The sequence below is a fragment of the Gracilinanus agilis genome, chromosome 6 (genome assembly GCF_016433145.1).
Source record: "Gracilinanus agilis isolate LMUSP501 chromosome 6, AgileGrace, whole genome shotgun sequence".
NCBI classification, from domain to species: domain Eukaryota; kingdom Metazoa; phylum Chordata; class Mammalia; order Didelphimorphia; family Didelphidae; genus Gracilinanus; species Gracilinanus agilis.
The window spans coordinates 96,938,803-96,960,520 of record NC_058135.1 but is presented as its reverse complement, the minus strand read 5'-3'; the positions used below and the strand labels follow the sequence as shown (position 1 = coordinate 96,960,520).

The window sequence follows — 21,718 nt, the reverse complement described above, 5'->3', positions numbered from 1 at the left end:
CAGTATCTTGTGGATTCTAGGTTTGCACCTTACCCTGTTATCAACACTACTGGGAAATCTTTTCTTTGGTTTCCTGATTTTAGCTATTTAGGCCAGTGATGGGCAAACTACAGCCTGTGGGTCAGATGCAGCCCCCTGAAATGTTCTATCCAGCTGTGTGACATTATACCTAACCTAGTGAATACAATGAGTAGGATACAATACAATGGAACTTGGAAAGAGTTGCTTTAAAAAAAGACTGACAGATGAGCATTTCCTTTCCTTTGGAAAAGTTTGCCAATCACTGATTTAGGCTATTTATTTCTTCAAACTTTTCTAGGAGAACAAGAAGTCTCATATTGTTTAATGAATTCTGTTTCTCAGCTCTCTATAACTTTAATTTCAAATCTTCCTTTCTTCTTATTTTGATTTTATTATTAGTTCTGCTCACTCTACAGTTCTATCTTCTATTTGAATAATTCTTTTATTAGATAATCTATCTTTTAATTAGGATTTTCCTCAGAATGTTCCATATGGTTGAACCTCGATTAACTTTTTTTTGTTTTTTCTTTTCTTCCTTTCTGACTCATATTGAATTTAGTAACCATTTTGAAAGTTCATCTGGAAGATCAAACTTCACTTCTGAGAGGTTTTGTTGTCATTGCTATAGTCTATCTTTTTGTCCTTTTCTTGTTTTCTTTTACCTCATAAAATTTATTTATTATATTGGAAGCTCTTTTTTTTTCCTAATCAATTCTTCAGTCATTCTCTTTTTTTGTGTGGTGATCCCCTCCACCCCAAGAATTCTCTCCTTTCTCCTCCATTTTTGAGTTGGTCTTTCACCTTATTTGGTTCAGTTGTCAATGAAGGGGAGCTGTGCTCATTCATAACCATGCAATTTGCCATCTTGCCATTGTGTCAATTTTTAAAACACAATGTCTCAAGTAATGTCCATTGGAACCTACAAGGAAGATTTTATCATTGCCATATTTTTTGACTGATGACAAAACTAGGGTTTTGAGGGATTAAGTTATTTGACCAACGTCACATTGCTAGTAAGTGGTAGAGTTGACTATTATTAGTACCTACATTTCCTGACTCAGACCAGTGTTCTTTCTACTATATTTCTGGTTTTAGGAGTTTGATGGCTGCCTGCAAACAATGAATCTAAGTTCCAGAAGTAGTTTTGACTATTAAATAAGCATACATTATATCTTACCTTATTGAATTGGAGAAAATAGTATGGATCATCTTCTATGATGAGAAAATCATATTTTCTTGCCAGCTAAAAATGTTAAAATAATATAATTATTTCTTAGGAACAAGTTGGCAGTTAAAGTCAATTAGCAACTAAATTTATTATATCCATATCTATCCTATTAAGTGTGAAAAACAGCTAATAATATTCTTTTTCAAATGGAAAAAAATAACATCAGTAAAAATGCATCCTCTTTTAAAATATCTCTTGAACCTATGGAGCTGGAGACTCTATTCCAGTTCAACATTCAGTCATCCAGTCAATAAGCCTACTTTGTTGCAGACAGTGGGCTAAGTGATAGGAATATAAAGAAAGGCAAAAAACCCCAAAATTCCTGCCCTTAATGAGCTTACAACCTAATGGGTGATTTTTTCACTTTTTTTCCTTTCTTTAATTTAATGTACTTACATTTTTACTTCTCATTAACCCTTTAAAAATGTGCAGTGAAAAACCAGGAAGAATCTATGAATACCTAAGATTAATTCACAAAGTATATGTCCTAGTTTAGAAAGCTATAGGTTGAACTTCTATGCTTACATGGAAAAGTAAGCTATATGTAATAGTGATCTGAAGTTTCATGTATAATCATCTTTTTCTTTTCTAGGATATATAGGGAAATGTTCATTTTGGGGAGGTTGTTTGTAAAGAATAAAATAAATAGGCAACCCCCACCTCCGCAAAGTATATGTCATCCCTGTTTTTTAATAGAGGTAATTCTTAATGACATGAGGGTCACATAGTAGTTAGGAGAGGAAGAAGGTTAAAAACATAAAATACAACAACATATTACAAAGCAAACTTGGAGGCAATTAATAATGAATAACCTCATAAGTATTCACCTCAGGCACAGACCATATTCCTGTGGATAAAAATTATCCACAGAAAATAGAAAGGGAAAACAAAACCTCATAAATATTCAACTGTAGAGATGTACTATGTTTAAACTAATTATTTGCTGCTTTGGTTGTAGCTAGTTTATGGACCTAGAAATAAGTTAGCAGACAGGCGATTTCTTCTTGATGAGATTTATCCTCCAACTGCCTTAGCATTCAGATACTCATTGCGTGATAGGTTTTCATATCTACACCTAGATTTAGAAATTTCCTCTTACTCAGAACTTTTCATCTTATCTAAAAAATGGCATTTCTTCCTCCTTATTGCCTTTCCTTCCATTTTTCCCATTGTTCATGAGGTAAGAAGCTATATTTCTAGAGGAGAAAGTAGCTAACATACTTCTAGAGACTGTCCATTTTTGGACTAGATCTAAGATTTTACTTCCAGGGTGTAAAGTCCCTCCTCCCAAATGCAACGTTAAGGCATCTATAACTGGGCCTCAGAGCCCTGGCTGAGGCACTGACTTGTGGTTCTACAGCCTGTGTGAGTCAGGGTCAGGCCGTGAGCCCAGGTCTTCCCCATTCCGGAGCCTGCTGCTCTTCACCACATGCTGCCCTGAGAAGCTCACAGTGAACAGGCCCAGGAAGAGAGGCGCCGGGGGAGGGTGTCTGGGAATACCTCATAGATTTCTTTTTTGCGTTCATATGTTAAGGACGTTCCTGTAGGGTTGCTGCCATTTGGAACTGTGTAAAGGAACTTGGGGGTCTGCCGGTTAGGTTTCTGGGCCTCCTCTGGTCTCCACCTGGAAAGTGCTGCTCGGAGAGAATCTGGAATCAGGCCGTCCTGGTCGCTGCTCAGGCCGATGATGTTGCAGCCCAAAGGCCTCAGCTGTGAAGACATGAAGGAAGGAGACCTCCCTGCTTAACAGTGCCAGTGGCAGGGTGGCCCAGTGTGGCGACTATGGGTTTGCTGCTCATCACCCGGGACATTCAGGCTCCTGTAGTTGGGCCAGGCTGAGGCACTTATTTTCTCAGGATGCAGCTCTCACTATGGGACGCCAGGAGGGTAAGAAGCTGGAGGGCCTGCCCAGGCCCCTTCCTTCTCTGGTGCCCCCTTTCCAGCAAAGTGTTTTGGACATAGTAGGCTCATGGTGAACATTGTTAATGATCCATCATAAAGCACAATGAACTGTACAAAATGCTTCATCTGCCAATACTAATGACTCCTGTTAAAAGGCGCTTTGTGGCTTGGCAAAGTACTTTATTACCTTGATGAGGTCAGTAGCAGAAGAATTGGTATCCCTCTTCCTCAGATTCTCTATTTCTCTGAGACACAAAGAAATTCAGTAATTTGTCCGAAGGCACATGGTGAGTAAATGATAAAGACCTTAAAGCCTGGACTTTTTTTGTTAAACCATTACCTTTTGTCTCAGAATCAATACTGTGTATTGGTTCCAAGGCAGAAGAGCAGTAAGGGCTAGGCAATGGAAATTAAATGACTTGCCCAGGGTCATACAGCTAGGAAGTATCTGAGGCCACATTTGAACCCAGAACCTTCCATCTCTGGGCCTGACTCTCAATCCATGGAGCCATCCAGCTTCCTCCCAACCCTGGACTTCTAACATCAATTCTACTGCTCTTTCTCCTAGGCCATATTGCTTTATGAATTAATGAACTATTTGCAAGGATGACTGTAGTTTTATAGATATCTTATGGAATCCAGTAAATGAAAGGACATCAATTTAGATTCTAGGAGAACATGGATCAAGTTATTTTCCCAAATATATTGTAAAAAAGAAAAGAAAATGTTTCTTTTAGTAGTAAAATGTAAAATTATACACTAAAGGTAACCATTCATGCTTTCTTTGGAATGGCAGAAATCTTAGGGCCATAGATCAGACTTATCATACTTAGGCAGTCCTAATTAGTCTATCCTAATACAGTAAATTTCTGACTTTTAACAATAACAATCACATTTATATAGCACTTTATAGTTTTGAATAAATGGTTTCCTTTTAATTGTGTGAATTTGTAACAGCTACTTTTTTCAGATGCTTTTTTCAGTTTTTATGTTGTCCAATATAAATGTTCAAAAACCTTAGTTTTTTCAGATTTTAATATTCAGGCTTACTGATATTGGGGGGAAATGTTTCAAGTTTTGTTTTTGTTGCAGTGATCAGAGAAAAGCTTCCTAAAATAAACCTGCCTTACCTATCTTTCACAGTTTGTAAAGTGCTTTTTCAGTGGCTTTATCACATTCTCATAACTCTATGAGCATTCAGGGCAGGTATTATTATCCTCAATTTGAAGATAAAGAAGTTAAAAACTCAGAGAGGTTTCATATAGAAAAGTATTGATATGGTTACAACTAGAAGTTAGGTCATCTGATTTCTAACTCATTATACTCTCCTGATTCTATACTGAAGATGTAGGTCCAAGGACATACAGGAAACTGGATTTTGTAAACTTATAAGGAAAGGAAGTGTAGCTGTTAACACACATACTCACGGCTGCAAGGGTTCCTGGGTAAGCAGGTGTATCCAAGAGGATGTTATCTCCAGGGTTAATGAGCATCTCAAATACCTAACAAAACAGGTATCATTTAGCTTATGATTATGTATCTTCTAAATTTCCAGACAATTTATGGTACAAGAAATAATTTACTCTCATGGAGAATAACCAAATTAAAAAAAAAACCCTTATGTTCTGTCTTAGAACCAATAGTATGGTTCCAGTGCAGAAGAGTGGCAAGGGCTAGGCAATGGGAGTTAAGTAACTTTCCAAAGGTCACAAAAATGGGAAGTATCTGAGGTCAGATTTGAACCTGGGGCCTCCCATCTCTAGGACTGGCTCTCAATCCACTGAGTCACTCAGCTGCCCCAAGAATAACCAAATTTTACACCTTAAGACCCAACCAAGGAGAGGGAATCTTTTTTTTTTTTTAAATTTAAGGATTATTGGTTTATAGAAAAAAAGTTCAGTTGAAGACTACAGAAGTAAAAAGACAAAGGCAAAGACAGTTAAAGAGGCAGACTTGAGTAATAGTCCCCTCTTGGCTGTGCTAGTACAGTACATTCCTGTTAATTAGCTAAATTTCATCATCATCTTGAAACAGCAGAAATGGAGATTCTACTGCTTTTTAGATGTCTCATGGGGTAGATGAAAATAAGCGTGTGCTCCATTGAGTCTTCAGTGGGGCTTTTCGGTTAATTGTCTCCAAAGTCTTGTCATTCCATCACATAACTGGTCACCAACCAAATGAATGTTAAGTATAAGAAACATCAGAAAAGTGAGCTCAGGGGAAGTTAAATTAAAATCCCCATAGTCACTTAAAAATTCCTTTGTCATACTATAATAATAGAAATGGAATAAAGTAGGGTCATGAGATCATGGAAACCACTGATAGAACACATAGCATTGTAGTAACTTGATATTTTGGCAAATATGAGTCTTTTGTTTTTATATTTATTTAATCTTTCCCATTTTTCTTTAGAGTTCATGATGACTAATCATTCTCCTGCCAGCTGAGATACATTTCCCATCTACTTTGTGCTTCATTTCTAAATGATCTTATTCTGAAAGGGCTGAGTATGGGTACTCCAGGAGCCATGATCCATCTTAGGCCATCCATAGGTTGTATTGGAAAGCTCTGGACCTTTATGTGAGTCATACCACAAAAATGCTTTCCCCAAAGCTTTAACCATGCTGAGGAAGTAACTTCTCAGAGGCTCTGCCAGTTGAGGACAAGGTCTGGGTGACTGTACCAAATTGGAAAGGCTCCCAATTGCGGTCACTATGACAAATTAAGTTCTCTGTGCTATAAACAGCCGAGTTAAGTGTGAAGAAGCAGAGCAACACTAGACTGAGCACTAAGTGATGAATAATTTGGCTGTTGCAACCCATGAAATAGACAAATCCACAAAAGAGCCCCGAGGGGGTGTCCATGTAGGCAGGGATGATTGTAGAGTGACAGAGAGGGGGGCATAAGGCGACAAGAATTTACATGGATTTTAGACCAACTAGAAACATTGATTTAACCATTACTATTTAAAAAGTGAGATTTTATCCAGTGAGCAAAGAATTGATAGGGGAACTAACTTATCTCAACACTGATATTCTTGTAAATTAAATCAGAAAGCATAAATAAAATGCAGCTGAATGGAACAATATTCTCTTACAAATAAAAATGCAATGTAAATAAAAGACACAGGAGCATGACATCACATACCCAAAGGCAACAAGAAGTTTCACTCAGTACTGGTTTTCTTTTGGTCATAGTTACCTTTTCTTGAAATGTTTATGATAAGTCTAAGCCCTAAGATAATTGCAGTTTGTCAAGATCTACTATAACAAAGAAATACAGAAATTCTATGAAAAGGTTGATTAGGTCCTCCAAACTAGATCCTTCTATTTGTCAATATATACTTAGATACTCAGAGACCTGAATGTACAGGTGAGCATATAGGAGTATGGTGAACAACTATGTTGAGATTAGAAATCGAGAGTAGCCAGATGTTTTCTAATAATTCAGAAGGGTCACATTTGTAAATCATAAGCAATTTATTGAAGAAGAGAGTCAGAACATAAGACTTCACTGTTCTTATTTGTGGATTTAAAAAAAATCATTCAGATTGAACATAACGGACTTCTCTACTAGCAACAAAGTAAGGATCCAGAGCAAGGCTGAGGGACTTATGAGAAAGAAAACCAGCCACATTCAGAGGAAGAACTGTGGGAGGAGAAACACAGAGGAAAAACAACTGCTTGAACACATGGGCTGATGGGGATATTATTGGGGATGTAGACACTAAATGATAACTCTAGTCCAACTATCAATAATATGGAATTAGATCTCGATCAGTGATACATGTAAAACCCAGTGGAATTGTGCATTGGCTAAGGGGGGGGGTTAAGGGAGTTTGGGGGAGAGGGAAAGAACATGAAATATGTAATTAGGGGAAAATTTTCAAAATAAAAATTAAAAAAAATCATTCTGAACAAAATGTACACTAAAAGTTGTTCTCTTATTAGTTGTCTCATATGTTATTTGTTAAGATTCAAGATTCTTTGATAGATATGATAACAAAAATATAACTCTGATTAATGATCTTTTGACTATAAAAATCAAATAAGTTACAAAGTACGGAGATATATATTTCAAAATGTTCATTGATGTTACGAAGAATGCCCTCTTCATAGTATGAGAGGGATTCCTACAGATAGTGAAGTTTTCTAGAACTTCAGTTGGTGAATGACATTGTGCTGATTCCTTAAAGATTCTGAATACTATAGGAGCTCCTCTGCAAGATCAACCACATCTACTCAAAAGAAATTATCTAGGAAGTAATATTAGGAAGAACTAAGTGAATGAAGAATGTATGTTGCCATAGCATGACAAGTAGTTGGATGAATATCCCTTGAATTACTTTATAGTAGAAATATCATAAAAAAGACTAAGTGTAGATGGATCAAGAAGCAGGCCTAGAAGGAGGGTGGGCTTGGCTATATTTGGAAAAATGCAGCACTTTCATGGACATCATAAGCTCCAACTACTCAAAACTGACATTGACCCAAAGGGTGATGGTGATACATTTGGTGGGGATCCACCAAACTATAGCAAATTACTGATGAAGATTTGGTAGCATAAAAGATAAACCATGTATGAAAAGGAGATGGAGAAATCATAAAATAAATGAAGAAGTAGCAGATAATAATAATCTTTTTGTCATGGACCCCCTTGGGCAGATTAGTAAAGCCTATGAGCTATTCCTCAGATGAATATTTTTAATTCCATAAAATAAAATGCATAGGACTTCAAAGGAAATCAATTATGTTGAAGTATAATTATCAAAATATTTTAAAAATAAGTTTACTGATTCCTGGGTTAAGAAACCCTGACCTAGAGGAAGGGCTTCAGGTACTACAGGTAGAAGATTTTGAAGGATTTATGGAAGGCCACAATCAAGAAGTAGGTGGAAAAAGGAGGTATAGGAAGATTTGTGATTTGTTATCATCAATGACTTAAGGATATACTGAAGCAATATTTAATTGGTAATGATAATATTTTAATAAAATTTTCACTATATACATTGATAGGAGGAAGTAGAGATGTAGAGAACCCAAAAGTTGGTTCTCTTTTGCTTGGGTTAGGCAATCAGCAACACTCCATGACCCCCAATCTGTGATTCCTCAGTCTTCAGCTCAAATGGTCACTAATGTGGCACCAACTAGAATCCAGAAAACAAGAAAATCCACCAAGAGGGGCATGTGTTTCTAAACATATTCAATTCTACCTGTAGGGTCCATTTTTCTTTCAGTCTTACTTTACAAAGGCCTTCTTGGCTCCCAGTGGTGATGCACATCTCCATTTGCCCTTGGTCAGGACTGAACTGGGCAGTGAGGGGTTTGTGGAGGTTATTCTGAAATTTTTTCAGCCAGGACAACAACTCTGGAATCCTAAAACACAAATTAAATTTCAGTATTTGTTCTTCCTTGGTGCATAATTCATTCTGTATTATACAGAGGCAGGCTTACACAGGTTACCTCGGAATTGCTTTTGGGCACTTTGCAGAAAAAAAAAAAATTCAATTCAACTCAACAAACAATTGTTAATCATCTACAAGGAAGAGCACAGAGTAGCCAAAGATGAAAACAGAAGAGTTGCTGACTTGATTTCAAGGAATTTATATTATGTTGGGAGAATGTAACTATTTCTGTATTTATTTTGCTACTGGAAACATAGGGTTATAGATTATAGACATAGGATTATCTTAGTGGCTTTATAGTCCAACACCTTCATCTTAAAGATGAGGAAAATGAGGCTCCTGGAGGGAGACTTTTCCAAGGTTACAATAGGTAGTAAGTGTCAATGGTAGAATTTAAACCTAAGCCTTCTGACTCCAAATTCACAGGTATAAAAGTAAACATAAAATATAATTCTGAAATTTCAAGAGGGGGATCAAAAAAAGTCTCATGTAAAAGGTGGCTCCTGAGTCATGTTTTGGAGGAAGCTAGGGATTCCACTAGGCAAAGAGGTGAAGGAACACATTTCAATCTATAAAATGGGATTCAGAAGCTGCAATGTTAGTGTGTGGGGCAAATCAATTTGACTGTACTGAAGAGTGGGGAGAGGGGAGTAATAGAAATAAGAATGAAAAGGGAGGTGGGAATTGAATTGTGGAGGAAGTTATTTTAACTGTAAAGAGCAAAGAGCATTAAAAAAGAAAAAAACAAAACACCCCTTACCTTTTGTCTTAAAATTGATAGAATGTAATGGTTCCACGGCAGAAGAAAGGTTAGGGCTAGGCAATGGGGATTAAACGTCTAGGGTTACACAGCTAGTTACTGTCTGAGGTCAAATTTGAACCCAAGACTTCTCATCTCCAGATCTAGTGCTCTATCTACTGTGCTATACAACTGCCCGCCCCCGTCCCCACACTGCATTTTAGTAAAGACCAAGAAGATATTCTTTATTTCAATGAACTATTGCTATCTGCTCCATTAAGTTATTCTTTGTTGCACTTTGCGTCTTAATTTATATAAATCTTCTGTGTGTTTTGGCAAGTTGATCCCCAGATATTTTATATTTGGAATGTGATTTTCCTTCTATTTTTTTTTCTTGGGTTGTTATTGTTATATAGAAATGCTGTTGATTTTTGAGGGTTTATTTTGTAGCTTGAAACTTTGCTGAAGTTATTTTCTCAATTAATATCTTTTGCTGATTCCCTAGGATTTTACAAGTAAACTATCATCTCATCAGCAAATAAGGATGGTTTTATCTTATATTTGTCTTCCTGCATTTAATTTCTTTCTTGTCTTATTGCTATTGCTAAGATTTCCAGAACTATATCAAATAGCAGTAGGGAGAGTGGGCATCCTTGCTTCACTTATATTAGGAAAGATGTTTAATAGTTTACCCATTTCTTATGATACTTGCTTTTGGTTTTAGAGAGATGCTTTTTATACTATTTTTTAAAAGTTCCTCTGGGCTTAATCTATGTAGGGTTTTTAGTTTTAAAAAATGCTATACTTTGTCAGAGCTTTATTCTGCAACTATTAAGATGGTCATGTGGTTGTTGATGGTTTTAGTTTATAATATAATTAATTATATTTACCAGTTTCCTAATATTGACTCATTCTTAAGTTTCACTGGCATAAATCCTACTTGGTTATAATGAAAGATATCTTGGACAAATCAAAGTACTCTGACAGAAAATGGTTTAAAATTTCTGAGCCAATATTTATTAATGATATTAGCTTATAGTTTTCCTCCTGTGTTTAATATTTCATTGGTTTAGGTATTAGAACTATATTTGATTCACAAAAAGGATATTGGTAGGGTGATTCTTCTCAGTTTTTGAGAATGGTTGTGAAGTATTGATAGTTATTGTTCTTTAAAAATCTGATAGAATTCTTTAGTGAATCCATCAAGACTAGAAGTCTTTTTCTTTAGTAATTCCTTACAACTAAATCTATTTTCATTTCTGAGAATGGGTTATTTAAGAACTCTAGCTGGTTTTCTGATAATTTTGGTATTTTATATTTTTGAAGGCATTCCTTTATTTCTTTTGTGTTCTCAGTTTTAGCATATAACTGTGCATAATGTATTGATTGTCCTTTTTATTCCTTCTGGTTTTGTTACAATTTTGACTTGTTTATTTGCTATTTTATTGATTTTATTTTCAGCCCTCTTATCAGATTAGTCATGTTTATTAATTTTATTAGTCTTAAAACAGATTTGATTTTATTTATCATTTTTATGGGGTTTTTCTTTCTAATGTATTTATTTTCCTCCAACTGTTAATATCTCCTCTCCTGTGCATATTCTGATTTTATTTTGACTTTCTAATTAAGAAACATGAGGTGTGACCCTGGGCAAGTCACTTGACCCCCATTGCCTACCCTTACCACTCTTCTGCCTTGGAGCCAATACACAGTATTGACTCCAAGATGGAAAGTAAGGGTTTAAAAAAAAAAAAAAGAAACATGAACATTCAATTCATTAAATTTTTCTTTTTCTTTTTCTATTTTGTTCCTATGTTTTTGTAGAAATATGATTTTTTTCAAGGATTGCCTTAGCAGGATCCTAGATATTTTGGTATGTTTCATTGTTATAATTTTTTCACATAATTATTAATTGTTTTTATGATTTGTTATTTGATTTACCCACTACTTAGTATTGCTTTGCTAGGTCTCCATTTGGGTCTGTATCTTTTATTTGTGGTCCCTGACCAATGACTTTTTATTAAAGGATTTATTTTTGTATCCTATCGCAATAGTCTTAATTTCAGTAAACATTCCATTTTATTCTAAGGAATAGGTATATTTGTTTGCTGTCCCATTTAGAAGACAATATAAGTCTTTTAATCCATTAGCCCTAATTAAGGGAAGCTTCTGGGTTTGAGCTCATTTTTGGTCTACTTAAGCAGCCATGTATATTACTTTTGGAAAGTTAAACTGCTGCTCTAAACCTGTAATACAATTTGTTCACTTCTAATTAAAATGGTACTTTTTTTTGCTTCTGAGAATCCATAAGGGGGATTACCAACATTAGCTGATCATCAATTATCTCTCTTCTTTAGGTGGGCAACAGAATGAGGAAATAAGCAGAGAGGTTAAGGACTTGCTGAAATTAATATAATCTATCAATGGTGGAGCCTCATCCAAGGAGTGAAAATAGTGCTGGGACACTCTCAATTCCTGATATCCTAACTAGCAATAATATCTAGCATTTATAGAGCATGTTAAAGTTTTCAGAGTTATATATACCTATAACATAAATATATGTAATATAAAATGACAATATATGATGTAATGATATATATCATATGAAATTATATATGTATGTGTGTTCATGTGCATATAATTCATCCTCAAAAATAACCTGGTGAGGTAAGAGGTATTGTTATTTCCATTTTACTATGAAAACTACTGAGGCCAAGTGAGGTTAAGTGACTTGCCCAGGGTAAAAAAAGCTAAGAAGTGTCCAAGGCAGGATTTGAGTTTAGGTCTTTCTGACTCCAGGTCTGACACTAACCATTGTGTACTGTCTATGTGTGTCTCTAGCAATATCCCCTCCCGTCAAATTACTACGAACCTGTGGGAGATCTTGGATTGTAGGACAGCTGTGTTAAAATGTAAATATGAGGTTTTGAGTGTGCAGATGTTGCAAGGGAGAGAATAAGGCTATGGCATTCCAGGACAATATATATGGGCTGAATGACTTCCTTCATGCCTGGTGTGGGTGAGTTGGCATTGTCTAGGCAGGGGGTTGTGATATTTCCTGCGAGATGGTTGGGAGCTCTGGGCCACCTGAGTGGGTTGATGATGCTAGGGAGGGTGTGGTGGAATTGTGATGAAAAAGGACTCCTCAAGATGACCTCTGAGTTCAGGGGAAAAAAAAAAGAACCCTGGGAAGAATCTCAGAAGGGATGGAGCTGGAGATTGGAAAGAGTAGAGAATAAAAGAGGAACGGCAACCCAGAATGCCTGGAAGAAACTGGTTAATGCCTTTAACCTGTGCCATGTTAACTGGGCAATGGGAGACTGCACTTGTCTTCTACTCTGTCTATATAGTTTGTAACACAAGAGTCTTTCAGACTTGAGTAAAAATACCTGTGAACCCTCGTCTCTTTTGCAGAGGTAGAGGATTCTGGGTACAGAATATTGCATTATTTTTTTACAACTTTTATTATTATTTTGCATTCCAACTTTTCCAGTATGTTGTTTGTTTTAATGAATTACTTTTTTTTTTTTCATTTTAGATTTTTGTTATAAGAGATAGTTCTCAAGGAGGAAGCAAGATACCCTGGAAAATGTCAATGATGTAAAAAACAAGTCATTTTCAAAATGACTGCAAATTTGAACAGACTGTGCTGGTACTGGATACTCTGGACATTAAGGACAGTGGGAGTGGAGGAAAGCCATGAATGCCAGGAGCAAGTTCTTTGAAGAAGCTTCTCCTTGCCATTAAGCTCCCTCAACTTTAATTAGGAGCAGGGGCAGCAAAAGTTACCCAAGATCTAGAGTGGCAAACCTCAGTTAAGAGGTCTTTTTGTTTCAGAGTGTGCTGAGAATTCTTCACTGCAGCGTATGCAATAACAACTTCATCTATGAATTCCAAATCTGAAGCGTTGCCAAGGCAACAGGTTCACACAGGGTGGTAAGGAAACTCCGTTTCAAAATTGTTGTTCTGCTGTGTCTGACCTGTTGTGACCCTGTGGATGAGAGCATGCTAATGCTGTCCATGGGGTTTCCTTGGCAAAGATACTGGAGTGGTTTGTCATTCCCTTCTCTAGGACACTAAGGTCAACAGAGGTTAAGTGGCTTGCCCTGGGTCACACAGCTAGTAAGTGTCAGAAGCTACATTTGAACTCAGATCTTCCTGACTCCAGGCAGGCTCTGCGCTCTATCTACTGAACCACCTAGCTTTTTCAAAGGAGTAGTCAACAATTTATCATTTTAAATTGTTACCTAGAGCAGAGGGTCAAACATGGGCTAGGTCACAGGTCTAGCACTCCAGACTGTAGCCCAAACCAGATTAAAATGTAACTGGGAAATATTTTACAAAATAAAAAAAAAATATACTAGAACATAGATAATGTTACCATGTGGTTTTCTAAGTCAATATGTGCCTAAAGGGATCCTTCTGTATAGTTTAGTGGCTCTTAGTTTCTATTTGGATTTGACACCACTGGCTTTAGAATGATGATAGGCTGATTGATTTTTCCAAAGTCATTTAGGCCTGTATGTCAGTAGTAGGATTCCTGGGTTCAAGGCCAGTTCTCTAAATTCCATTCCCACTTCATTCAAGCTTAGAGTAGAAACTATTTCCCAAATGCTCAATGAGATAATATTTGTAAAGTGCTCTGAAAGCATTATGTAAATGCCAGTTATTATTGATAATGTCATTAGTATTTTATTCTTAGCTTTCAAGGTCAGGCAGAGAATTCTGGTCTAGTCAATCAAACCACATTTAAGCCCTAAATAAATTCATTTTCTAGGGGCATGCTGACAATGGGGTATTATGGGCAAGGACTGCATGTTCTTCACGTTGAAGGAAGCAAGGACAAGTTTCTAACTTTCAAATTTTACAAAGGCACATGAATAATTCTGCAGAACACAATGTTAGGAATTGCATTTTGGAGTCTCTGCCAGCATAGAAAAAAAAATACAAGTTAATTATTAGAGAATTCTTGTAAAATAAGCCCAGAAAGGATCTCAAAATCAATTAGCCATTGTTTGATCAAATTGAAACTTTTGGGCTATGTAGAAGTCTCCAGAAAGACTACTGTATCCTTTGGCACACCTGGACCAAAAAAGAAATGCTGGAAATGGAAAGCAAGTTAACAATGGCCCTGTGGTAGGTAGCAGATCCTCTCAAGAGTTTTCTCTGCTGTATCCTCAATCTCAAACACTTAACTTCCCTCTGCCCTCACATATACCGTTATAGAAAATAATACCAATATTTTAGTTATCTTGAATAAAATCACAGGGTCTTAGATTCAATGCTAGAAAAGTCTTTAAAGGTCATTTAGTCAAACCCTCTCATTTTTCAGATGAAGAAAATGAGACTCAGAGAAATTAAGTGGTTTTCCTAAAGTGACACAGGAGACCTGGCAGAACAAGGAACTGAAGGGAGGTTCTCTGACATCGAATCCAGTGTGCCATCCATGGTACTACTTTGCTTCCCAATTATGTCCCAGGGCCAACCATCAAGGAAAGTCCAAAGAAAGCAAAGAACTTAATACAATGGGGTGTGGGGCTGTAGAAAGAGATAAAAACAGGCAGGGAATATGAGAGGGAGAGGCCAGCAAATTAGGAAGGACAATACTAGAAGGGAAGGAAAAGCAGGCTACTTTAATGAAAGAAGACAATTTCCTTTTTCCATCTATAACACAAGGTCTACCACACTTGTTTGTTGCTTCCAACTCCTTACTGAAAATTATTCACATGTAGCTTTTGGAGACATTAAATGTATTACTCTGACTTGGTCTGGACACCAGCTTATCAAATGATGGTCTGATGTCATCTCAACACCAACTAGTAGACCCTTCCCCTCCTCACATTCTGAGGATCATAGATCTTGAGGTAAAAAGGAGTTCAGGGACCATCTAGCCCAGTTCTCTTTTTGCAGATGAAGAAATTAAGTGACAGTGCCCAAACTACCACACAAGTAGTAACTGTTGGAAGCAGGAAACTTATTCTTATATTTCAATGCAGCTTAAAATATTCCTTTTTCTCTTAAGTATCAACATGTGACATCTCTTTATGATTAAAAAAGCAAAATAAAATAACTTTTGGTATATATAGAGACTATAATCTCCTCTCCTAGGATTTTTGTTTTTTGTCCATACTAAGGCTTTTAATGGTATAGGGAACTCTATAGATTAGTAAAAACTCAGTAATTTATAGCCTTAAAGAATTGGCTTGGAAAAAAAATAAGAATAGTCTGGGGCAGTGAGAGATCAAAATGTGACTTGCTCAGGGTCATACGGGCAGTTTGTCTCACAGGTATAACTTGAACTTAGGTTTCTATGACCCCTAAACTGGCTTTCTATCAACCATATAATGGCACTTAGTGGTTTTTGGCAAAAAAAACAGGGACTCCATCAATTTCTAATAGGCTATGTTTTCTAGATTTGGGATCTTTCTTGTGGCTTTCTTAAATACCAACAAATCCACCACTTACAAATCTAGTGTGCCAAAGAAATATCTGTTTTTAGTGATTAGTAAAGAGATGGTATGACTTTAAGTGCCCTCTTGCAAGATTTTTTCAAAGCTCAAAATGTCCTCAGCTTTTCCAATAACTACATGGTAGGATAAATTGCGCAAATGATCCATTTACTATAAGAAACCTCAAACTGAGCTGTATAGAAATGGCATTTTAAAAATAGCCACAATTCCACTTGTATTAAATAAATGTCATTTTAATGAGCAGTCCATGACCATAAATGTATACACATGTATGAGCAAACATTTCCATTGGAAAATTTAGAATTAGAATAATTTCAATAAAAATAAGGACCAAAGATGATCTTAATCATTTTTGCATTACCCACAACACTTGGCAATGCCTTGTATACATCAATAAATAATAATTAGATGAATTAATGAATGAGACCATGTGAGATTATGAGCTCCTAGAAGGCAGACTTTTTAAAAAATTCCTTTGAACCATTAACACACAGCACAGTGGCTGGCACACAGTAAGCACTTTAAAAATATTTGTTGACTTGCTGTGTGTGCATGCTTAATACATATGTCTATATCTAGACATGTATCTCCTAGATGAGTATGTGTGTGTATATATACTATATATACATATACTGTATACCAGTGATGGAAAACTTATAGCCTGGGTGTCAAAGATGGCATGTAGAGTGCTCTCTGTGAGTATGTGGCCTCCCCCACCCCAGTTTGTTACTAGAAAGGCAGAGGAACTTGAGCAGAGCTGCTTCTTCCCCCTCTCCACCATGCTTGACATTTTTTCATATACCACCTGCCCCTCTGCCCAGCAGCCCAATGGGAGTGCACAGGAAGTAAGGTGGGCAGCTCACAGGCAGCAGAGCTGGAGGGGAGCAGAGTCTTGGGACACTCCCCTCCCCCTCTCTACACTTGCTGAGGACATTCCTCAGCTCACCAATCCTTCTGCCCAGCAGCCCAATGAGAATGCTTTTTCCTTCTCCTGTGTGGGGTAAGGCGGGGAAGCAGGGGGCACCCTGTGTATATAGTATATAGACTGCATGGTTTTGGGACAAGTCGCTTAACCTCTTAGTACTTAAATTCCCAAAGAAAGTGCTGACTTTCATTAGTAAGGAGAATTTTCTCAGATGAGAGTTTCTATCCCAGTAAAATCAAATCTAGTCCTTACTCCTATCTACATATGTATATGCATATGTGTATGGGGTTATATACTTTGTATTTTATATTTACTTCAAATTATATTTTTATTTATTTGTGTATAAGTGAAGACCTGTGTTCAAATCCAGTTTCAAGATACAGCTGTGTGATGCTAGGTAGGTCATATTAAAATGGGGAAAATAATAGCATCTACCTAGCAGGGTAGCTGTGAGGAGATAAAAATCGTAACATGCTTACTACAATGTCTGGCACATAGTAAGTGCTATTTAAATATTAGCTGCTATAATTATTTGTTTTCCTCTACCTCCCCCCTCCCCAATATTATAGTCTATATTCTTCTGAACTCTGGAGTTTTAGCACCCAACACATAGTAGGCGTTCAAATCCTTGCTGCATTTCATTTACTTCCTGATTCCAAAGCAGGGCCACTGTGCCTATGGAGCAGGAGTATTACTTGGTAGTTTAGTGGATTTCAGAACTCATTGGTGTGAGTCCTCCCTCTACTGGCGCACACTGAAACTCACCCATGCTGAGAACTCAGCTTTTACTATTGTTTTCTAAGAATCTTTCTATTGCCAGTATTTTCCCCTCTGCTTCTGTTTCCCCAATCCTCCAAATGGATCTAGATTGAAAGCTGTGTTAGAAAATACCATCATTAATTCTGCTAAGCACAGAACTTACTGTGTTGCTGATACTCATACTCTTGAAAATTAGGACATAAAGTTACCATGTCATCTTTTTGATAGCTACCCTGCTGAGGCGGAATATTGAAGAGCTCTCTTCATTAAATCTTCCCCAAATTCAATGGCAGTTCCATCATCTATGGTGAACTTTGCAGTCTTAAAGGGGAAAGTGTTAGGATTTGGAGCTCCTCCAGCCAAGGAAATGAGTGATGGTGGTGATTTCTGCATCAGTTCAGCTAGAAGAAATATAGAGAGGGGTAAATGACAAAAAATCCCTTCATTCAAGCTGTCACTTTTCAACAAGGAAAGCACACAATGTGTTTTTTTTCCCCCTCTTCAAGACACAGAAGGCTGAAAATTTTCATCTTAGTTTGATATATAACAAGACCTACAATTACATTGGAAAATGATTTTTTTCACCAAAGCTGAATGAGATTCCTCTATCCCTTGGTAATGGAATAGTGAAGACACTTGGGTTTGAATCCCTTCCTAACACTGTGTGACTGTTCAAGTCACTTCTCCCTTCATATCTATGTCTCAGTTTTCTTATCTGTACCTGCAGAAGTTCTGTCTCTTCACTGAAAACTCTAGTTCTTACTTCATGGAGTTATTGTGAGGATCAAATGAGACTGCACTGGTCAAATGCTGAATAATGTTAGACATTATTAGGTGGTCTTCAAGAATGACCAGTACTCAGCTTATCAGTGAAATAATTGTGATCTGAAAACCTCTTACTGGCTGACTCTTTTGAACCTCTCCACCAACTCAAACACCACTGCTTAGATGAGGCCTTTTCTGATTTCCCCAAGATATTAGATCTCTCTGTCTTGAAATCATTTTGTATAGCTTTTAGTTTTTATTTTTAATTTACATTTTATTTGCTTACTGTATACAAAGGATCATAGATCAAGGGCTGGAAGGGATATTAAAAGTCATCTAATGAAAATCTTTCACTTTCTAGACAAAGCAAATGAGGCCTATGGAGGTTAAGTAATTTGTCCCCGGTCATACAGGCAGTATGACTTTTTTTAAAAAACCCTTTCTTTCTTAGTAACAACTCTAAGATAGAAGGGAAAGAAGTAGGCAATTGGGAGTTGTGACTTGCCCAGGGTCATTAAGCTAGGAAGTGTCTGAGGCCACATTTGAACCCAGGTCCTCTTGACTCTAAGAGGACCCTTGCTGCGTGACATTTTGTTTCCTCTCAGAAGATACAATTTCCTTGAGGACAGGGGCTTTCTTTTTTGTTTTTATATCTCTTGTGCCTAGAACACTGGCACATGTGTCCTTTTTAAGTGTTGTTCAGTTCAACTAAGCCTTTCTGCCAGTACTGTCTTACTGACCTAATTTGTTTCTCCCTACCCTCTTTCTAAAGATATGGGAATTACAAATGAGTGACCTGCATAAACGTTCATGGCAGAGATCAGGAAGAGAAATAAAGGTTTGAGATAACCAATTCATAATCAAGGACACTGAATAATTAAAACTTGAATGTACTTGTCCAGTTGTCAGAAACACCAGGGGAAAACTGATAACCAGAAAACCCCCATACTCACTCAGGAGCCTTATTGGAGATGGCTTTCTTGCTGCACTGACTGCTGTGATGAATCGGGTGTAATTCATGTTTGTTAGGGTGATTGGAAATAACAGTCCTTTTCTTCAGTGTGTTCGGGCCTAGAAAATGAAACAACTAACTTTTCAGTATAATAATGTCAAGTTAGGCCCCAAACTTTATTCTACATATAGTTGCTTGTCTACTGGATTTGGTTTGGTGAAATAGCAACTGATAATTAATCCTTTTATAATATTTTTATAAACTCTAGAGTAGGAGAAGCAGTAGATGGCCTGATTCCTAAATGATAGAGGAAGGAGGCAACACAGATCTCTCAGGCCCTTAACCTGTGTGTGTGTGTGTGTGTGTGTGTGTGTGTGATGGAGCCATTGTTGGTCTAATGAAATCTATGGATACATTCTTTGCATAACATTTTTAAAAAGCATGAAATAAAATACATGGAATTACACAGTAAGAAAATTTTACAGAAAGTAATTTTAAATTAGTTAAGAATTATCAAATTATTTATTAAACATCAACTTTATAAAATATTAATAATAGTACCTAGCGTTTTTTTTTTTTTTTTTTTTTTAGGGTTGCAAAGCAATTTATGTACATTGAACTCTCATGACAACCTTGGGAAGTAGGTGTTACTATTATCACCATTTTACAGTTGAAGAAACTGAAGCAGAGAGAAGTTAAGTGATTTGCCCTGGGTCACAAACTAGTAAATATCTAAGTCACATTTTAAACTCAGATCTTCCTGACTCTTAAGTCCAAAACTGGAAGAACACCCTCTTCCCCTCCCCCTCCCCCAAACCCATAAACGGAAGCCAGATTATAACCATTGTTTTACAGTCTGTATGAGAACTGTGACTACTGTGGCCAGCCTCAGTGGCAAAGTGCCACGGGCGTGGTATTTATAATCATTGGATATGGGTTTGAATCCTGATTCTGCCACTTAGTACCTAGTGTGAACCCTGGCAAGTCATTTCAGGTCCCTGAGCCTTAGCTTCCCCAAAGTCTACTTCAACGTACAACAAGCATTTATTAGGCTCTTACTATGTACCAAACATTGTGCTAAGTCCCGGGAATACAGTCCAATGGGGGGAGACGACATAGAACCTAGAACAAATCCAAATGTCTATTCTGGACTGGCTGAGAGAGCGGGGGAGGCGGCGATGGAGGGGGAACTCCGGCTCTCCTGGTTGGCCCCTCGGCTTCCAACCCCTTCCTTTGGTCCCGCCCGCAGCACACCTCTCGGGAGGACCCCCACCCACTCCGGCCCGCCCCCCGCCTTCGGCCAATGGCGAGCTGCTCTGGGCTCCCCGCCCCCTCACGCAGCCACGTGCTAGGGGAATATGGCGTCGCCTAGCTGTAGGATAACTCCTACCTCAACCCAGAGGGGCAGGGGCGCCTCTCATTGAGAATGAGAGTGTAGGCCGAGCGGAATGTGATCGAAAAGTTAAAAAAAAAAATAGCCATTACCTCTTCCCGGAAGCTCGCGGCCGGCAAAAGTCCTTCCCTTCCGAGGGGAAGAGAACTCACCGCGGGATTCGGCAGTCTCCTCGCGCGCGGCCCGGAAGACCGAATAAAGTATTTGGCTCCCGGGAGGCTCGGAGGGGAGGGAGAGGAAGGCATTTCCAGGGGAGCGCCGGGGACGCTTTGTGATCCTTTCCTGCCATCTGCTGGTCGGGCCTGGGAACGGCACAGCCTGCCATTAATTCGTTTTGATTCTGCTAACTTCTAGCTTTGTGCCTACGGTGCTCAAAGTAGGGGAAAGTGTCCAGGATGCAAAAAAAAAAAAAAAAAAAAAAAAAAAAAAGCAAAAAGTGGCCCGACCTGACAGGGTTGATTTTCTATTGAAGAGAAGGGTGGGACCCAACAGGTCCACAGTGGCCGCAACAAGTATGCGTCCCGCGCCTACTATAAGGCAGACACTATGCAATAAATACTTAACACTGAGAGGTGGGGGGTCATCCAACGGGTCCACATAGGAGGCAACAAGCATGTGATAAGCGCCTACTCTGGGGCAGGTACTGACCGTATAGACAAGTAAATAGAAAAAAAACTACAACTATCTGGGACATCAGAAGGTGGGTGACACAGTTTGTTTTGAAGAAAGATAGGGAGAGCTTTTAAGAGATGAAGGCTTCTTACAAACTGCTCTTCCCAGTCATATTTGACTCATTAAGGGGTTTTATTGGCAAAGATCCTGGAGTGGTTAGCCATTTCCTTCTCCAGCTCATTTTACAGATGAGGAAGCAGAGACAAACAGGGGTGTCTTGCCTGGGGTCACATAGCTAGGAAATGTGGGAGGCTAGATTTGAACTCAAGTCTTCCGGACTCTAGACTAGGATTCTATGCAATGGGCCATCCAGCTGTTTCTAGCCATCATCTATAGTACATCCAGCCATACAGCTATAGTAGACTATTTGCTGTTCTTCACACACAGTATGCCATATCTCCCTGTCTGTGCCTTTTCATTGGCTGAACCTTGTTCTTGGAATGGCCTTCCTCTTCATCTCTGCCTCTTAGAATCCTTGGCTTCTTTAG

At 37.8% G+C, this 21,718-nt stretch overlaps 1 protein-coding gene across 1 annotated transcript in view; it reads right to left on the bottom strand.

The window, feature by feature from the left end:
* The window catches only part of AADAT (aminoadipate aminotransferase), a 63,820-nt gene extending 42,478 nt beyond the window's left edge, over positions 1 to 21,342 (bottom strand). The window contains exons 1-7 of the mRNA XM_044682289.1: positions 20,651 to 21,342; positions 19,167 to 19,284; positions 17,681 to 17,849; positions 8,394 to 8,526; positions 4,579 to 4,653; positions 2,750 to 2,959; positions 1,199 to 1,264 (exon numbers count right to left, since the gene is read on the bottom strand). Of these exons, the coding sequence (XP_044538224.1) occupies positions 1,199 to 1,264; positions 2,750 to 2,959; positions 4,579 to 4,653; positions 8,394 to 8,526; positions 17,681 to 17,849; positions 19,167 to 19,233 (720 nt within the window). The 5' untranslated portion in view covers positions 19,234 to 19,284; positions 20,651 to 21,342. The remainder of the gene's footprint in view (positions 1 to 1,198; positions 1,265 to 2,749; positions 2,960 to 4,578; positions 4,654 to 8,393; positions 8,527 to 17,680; positions 17,850 to 19,166; positions 19,285 to 20,650) is intronic.
* Between the last annotated feature and the right edge of the window lie 376 nt (positions 21,343 to 21,718).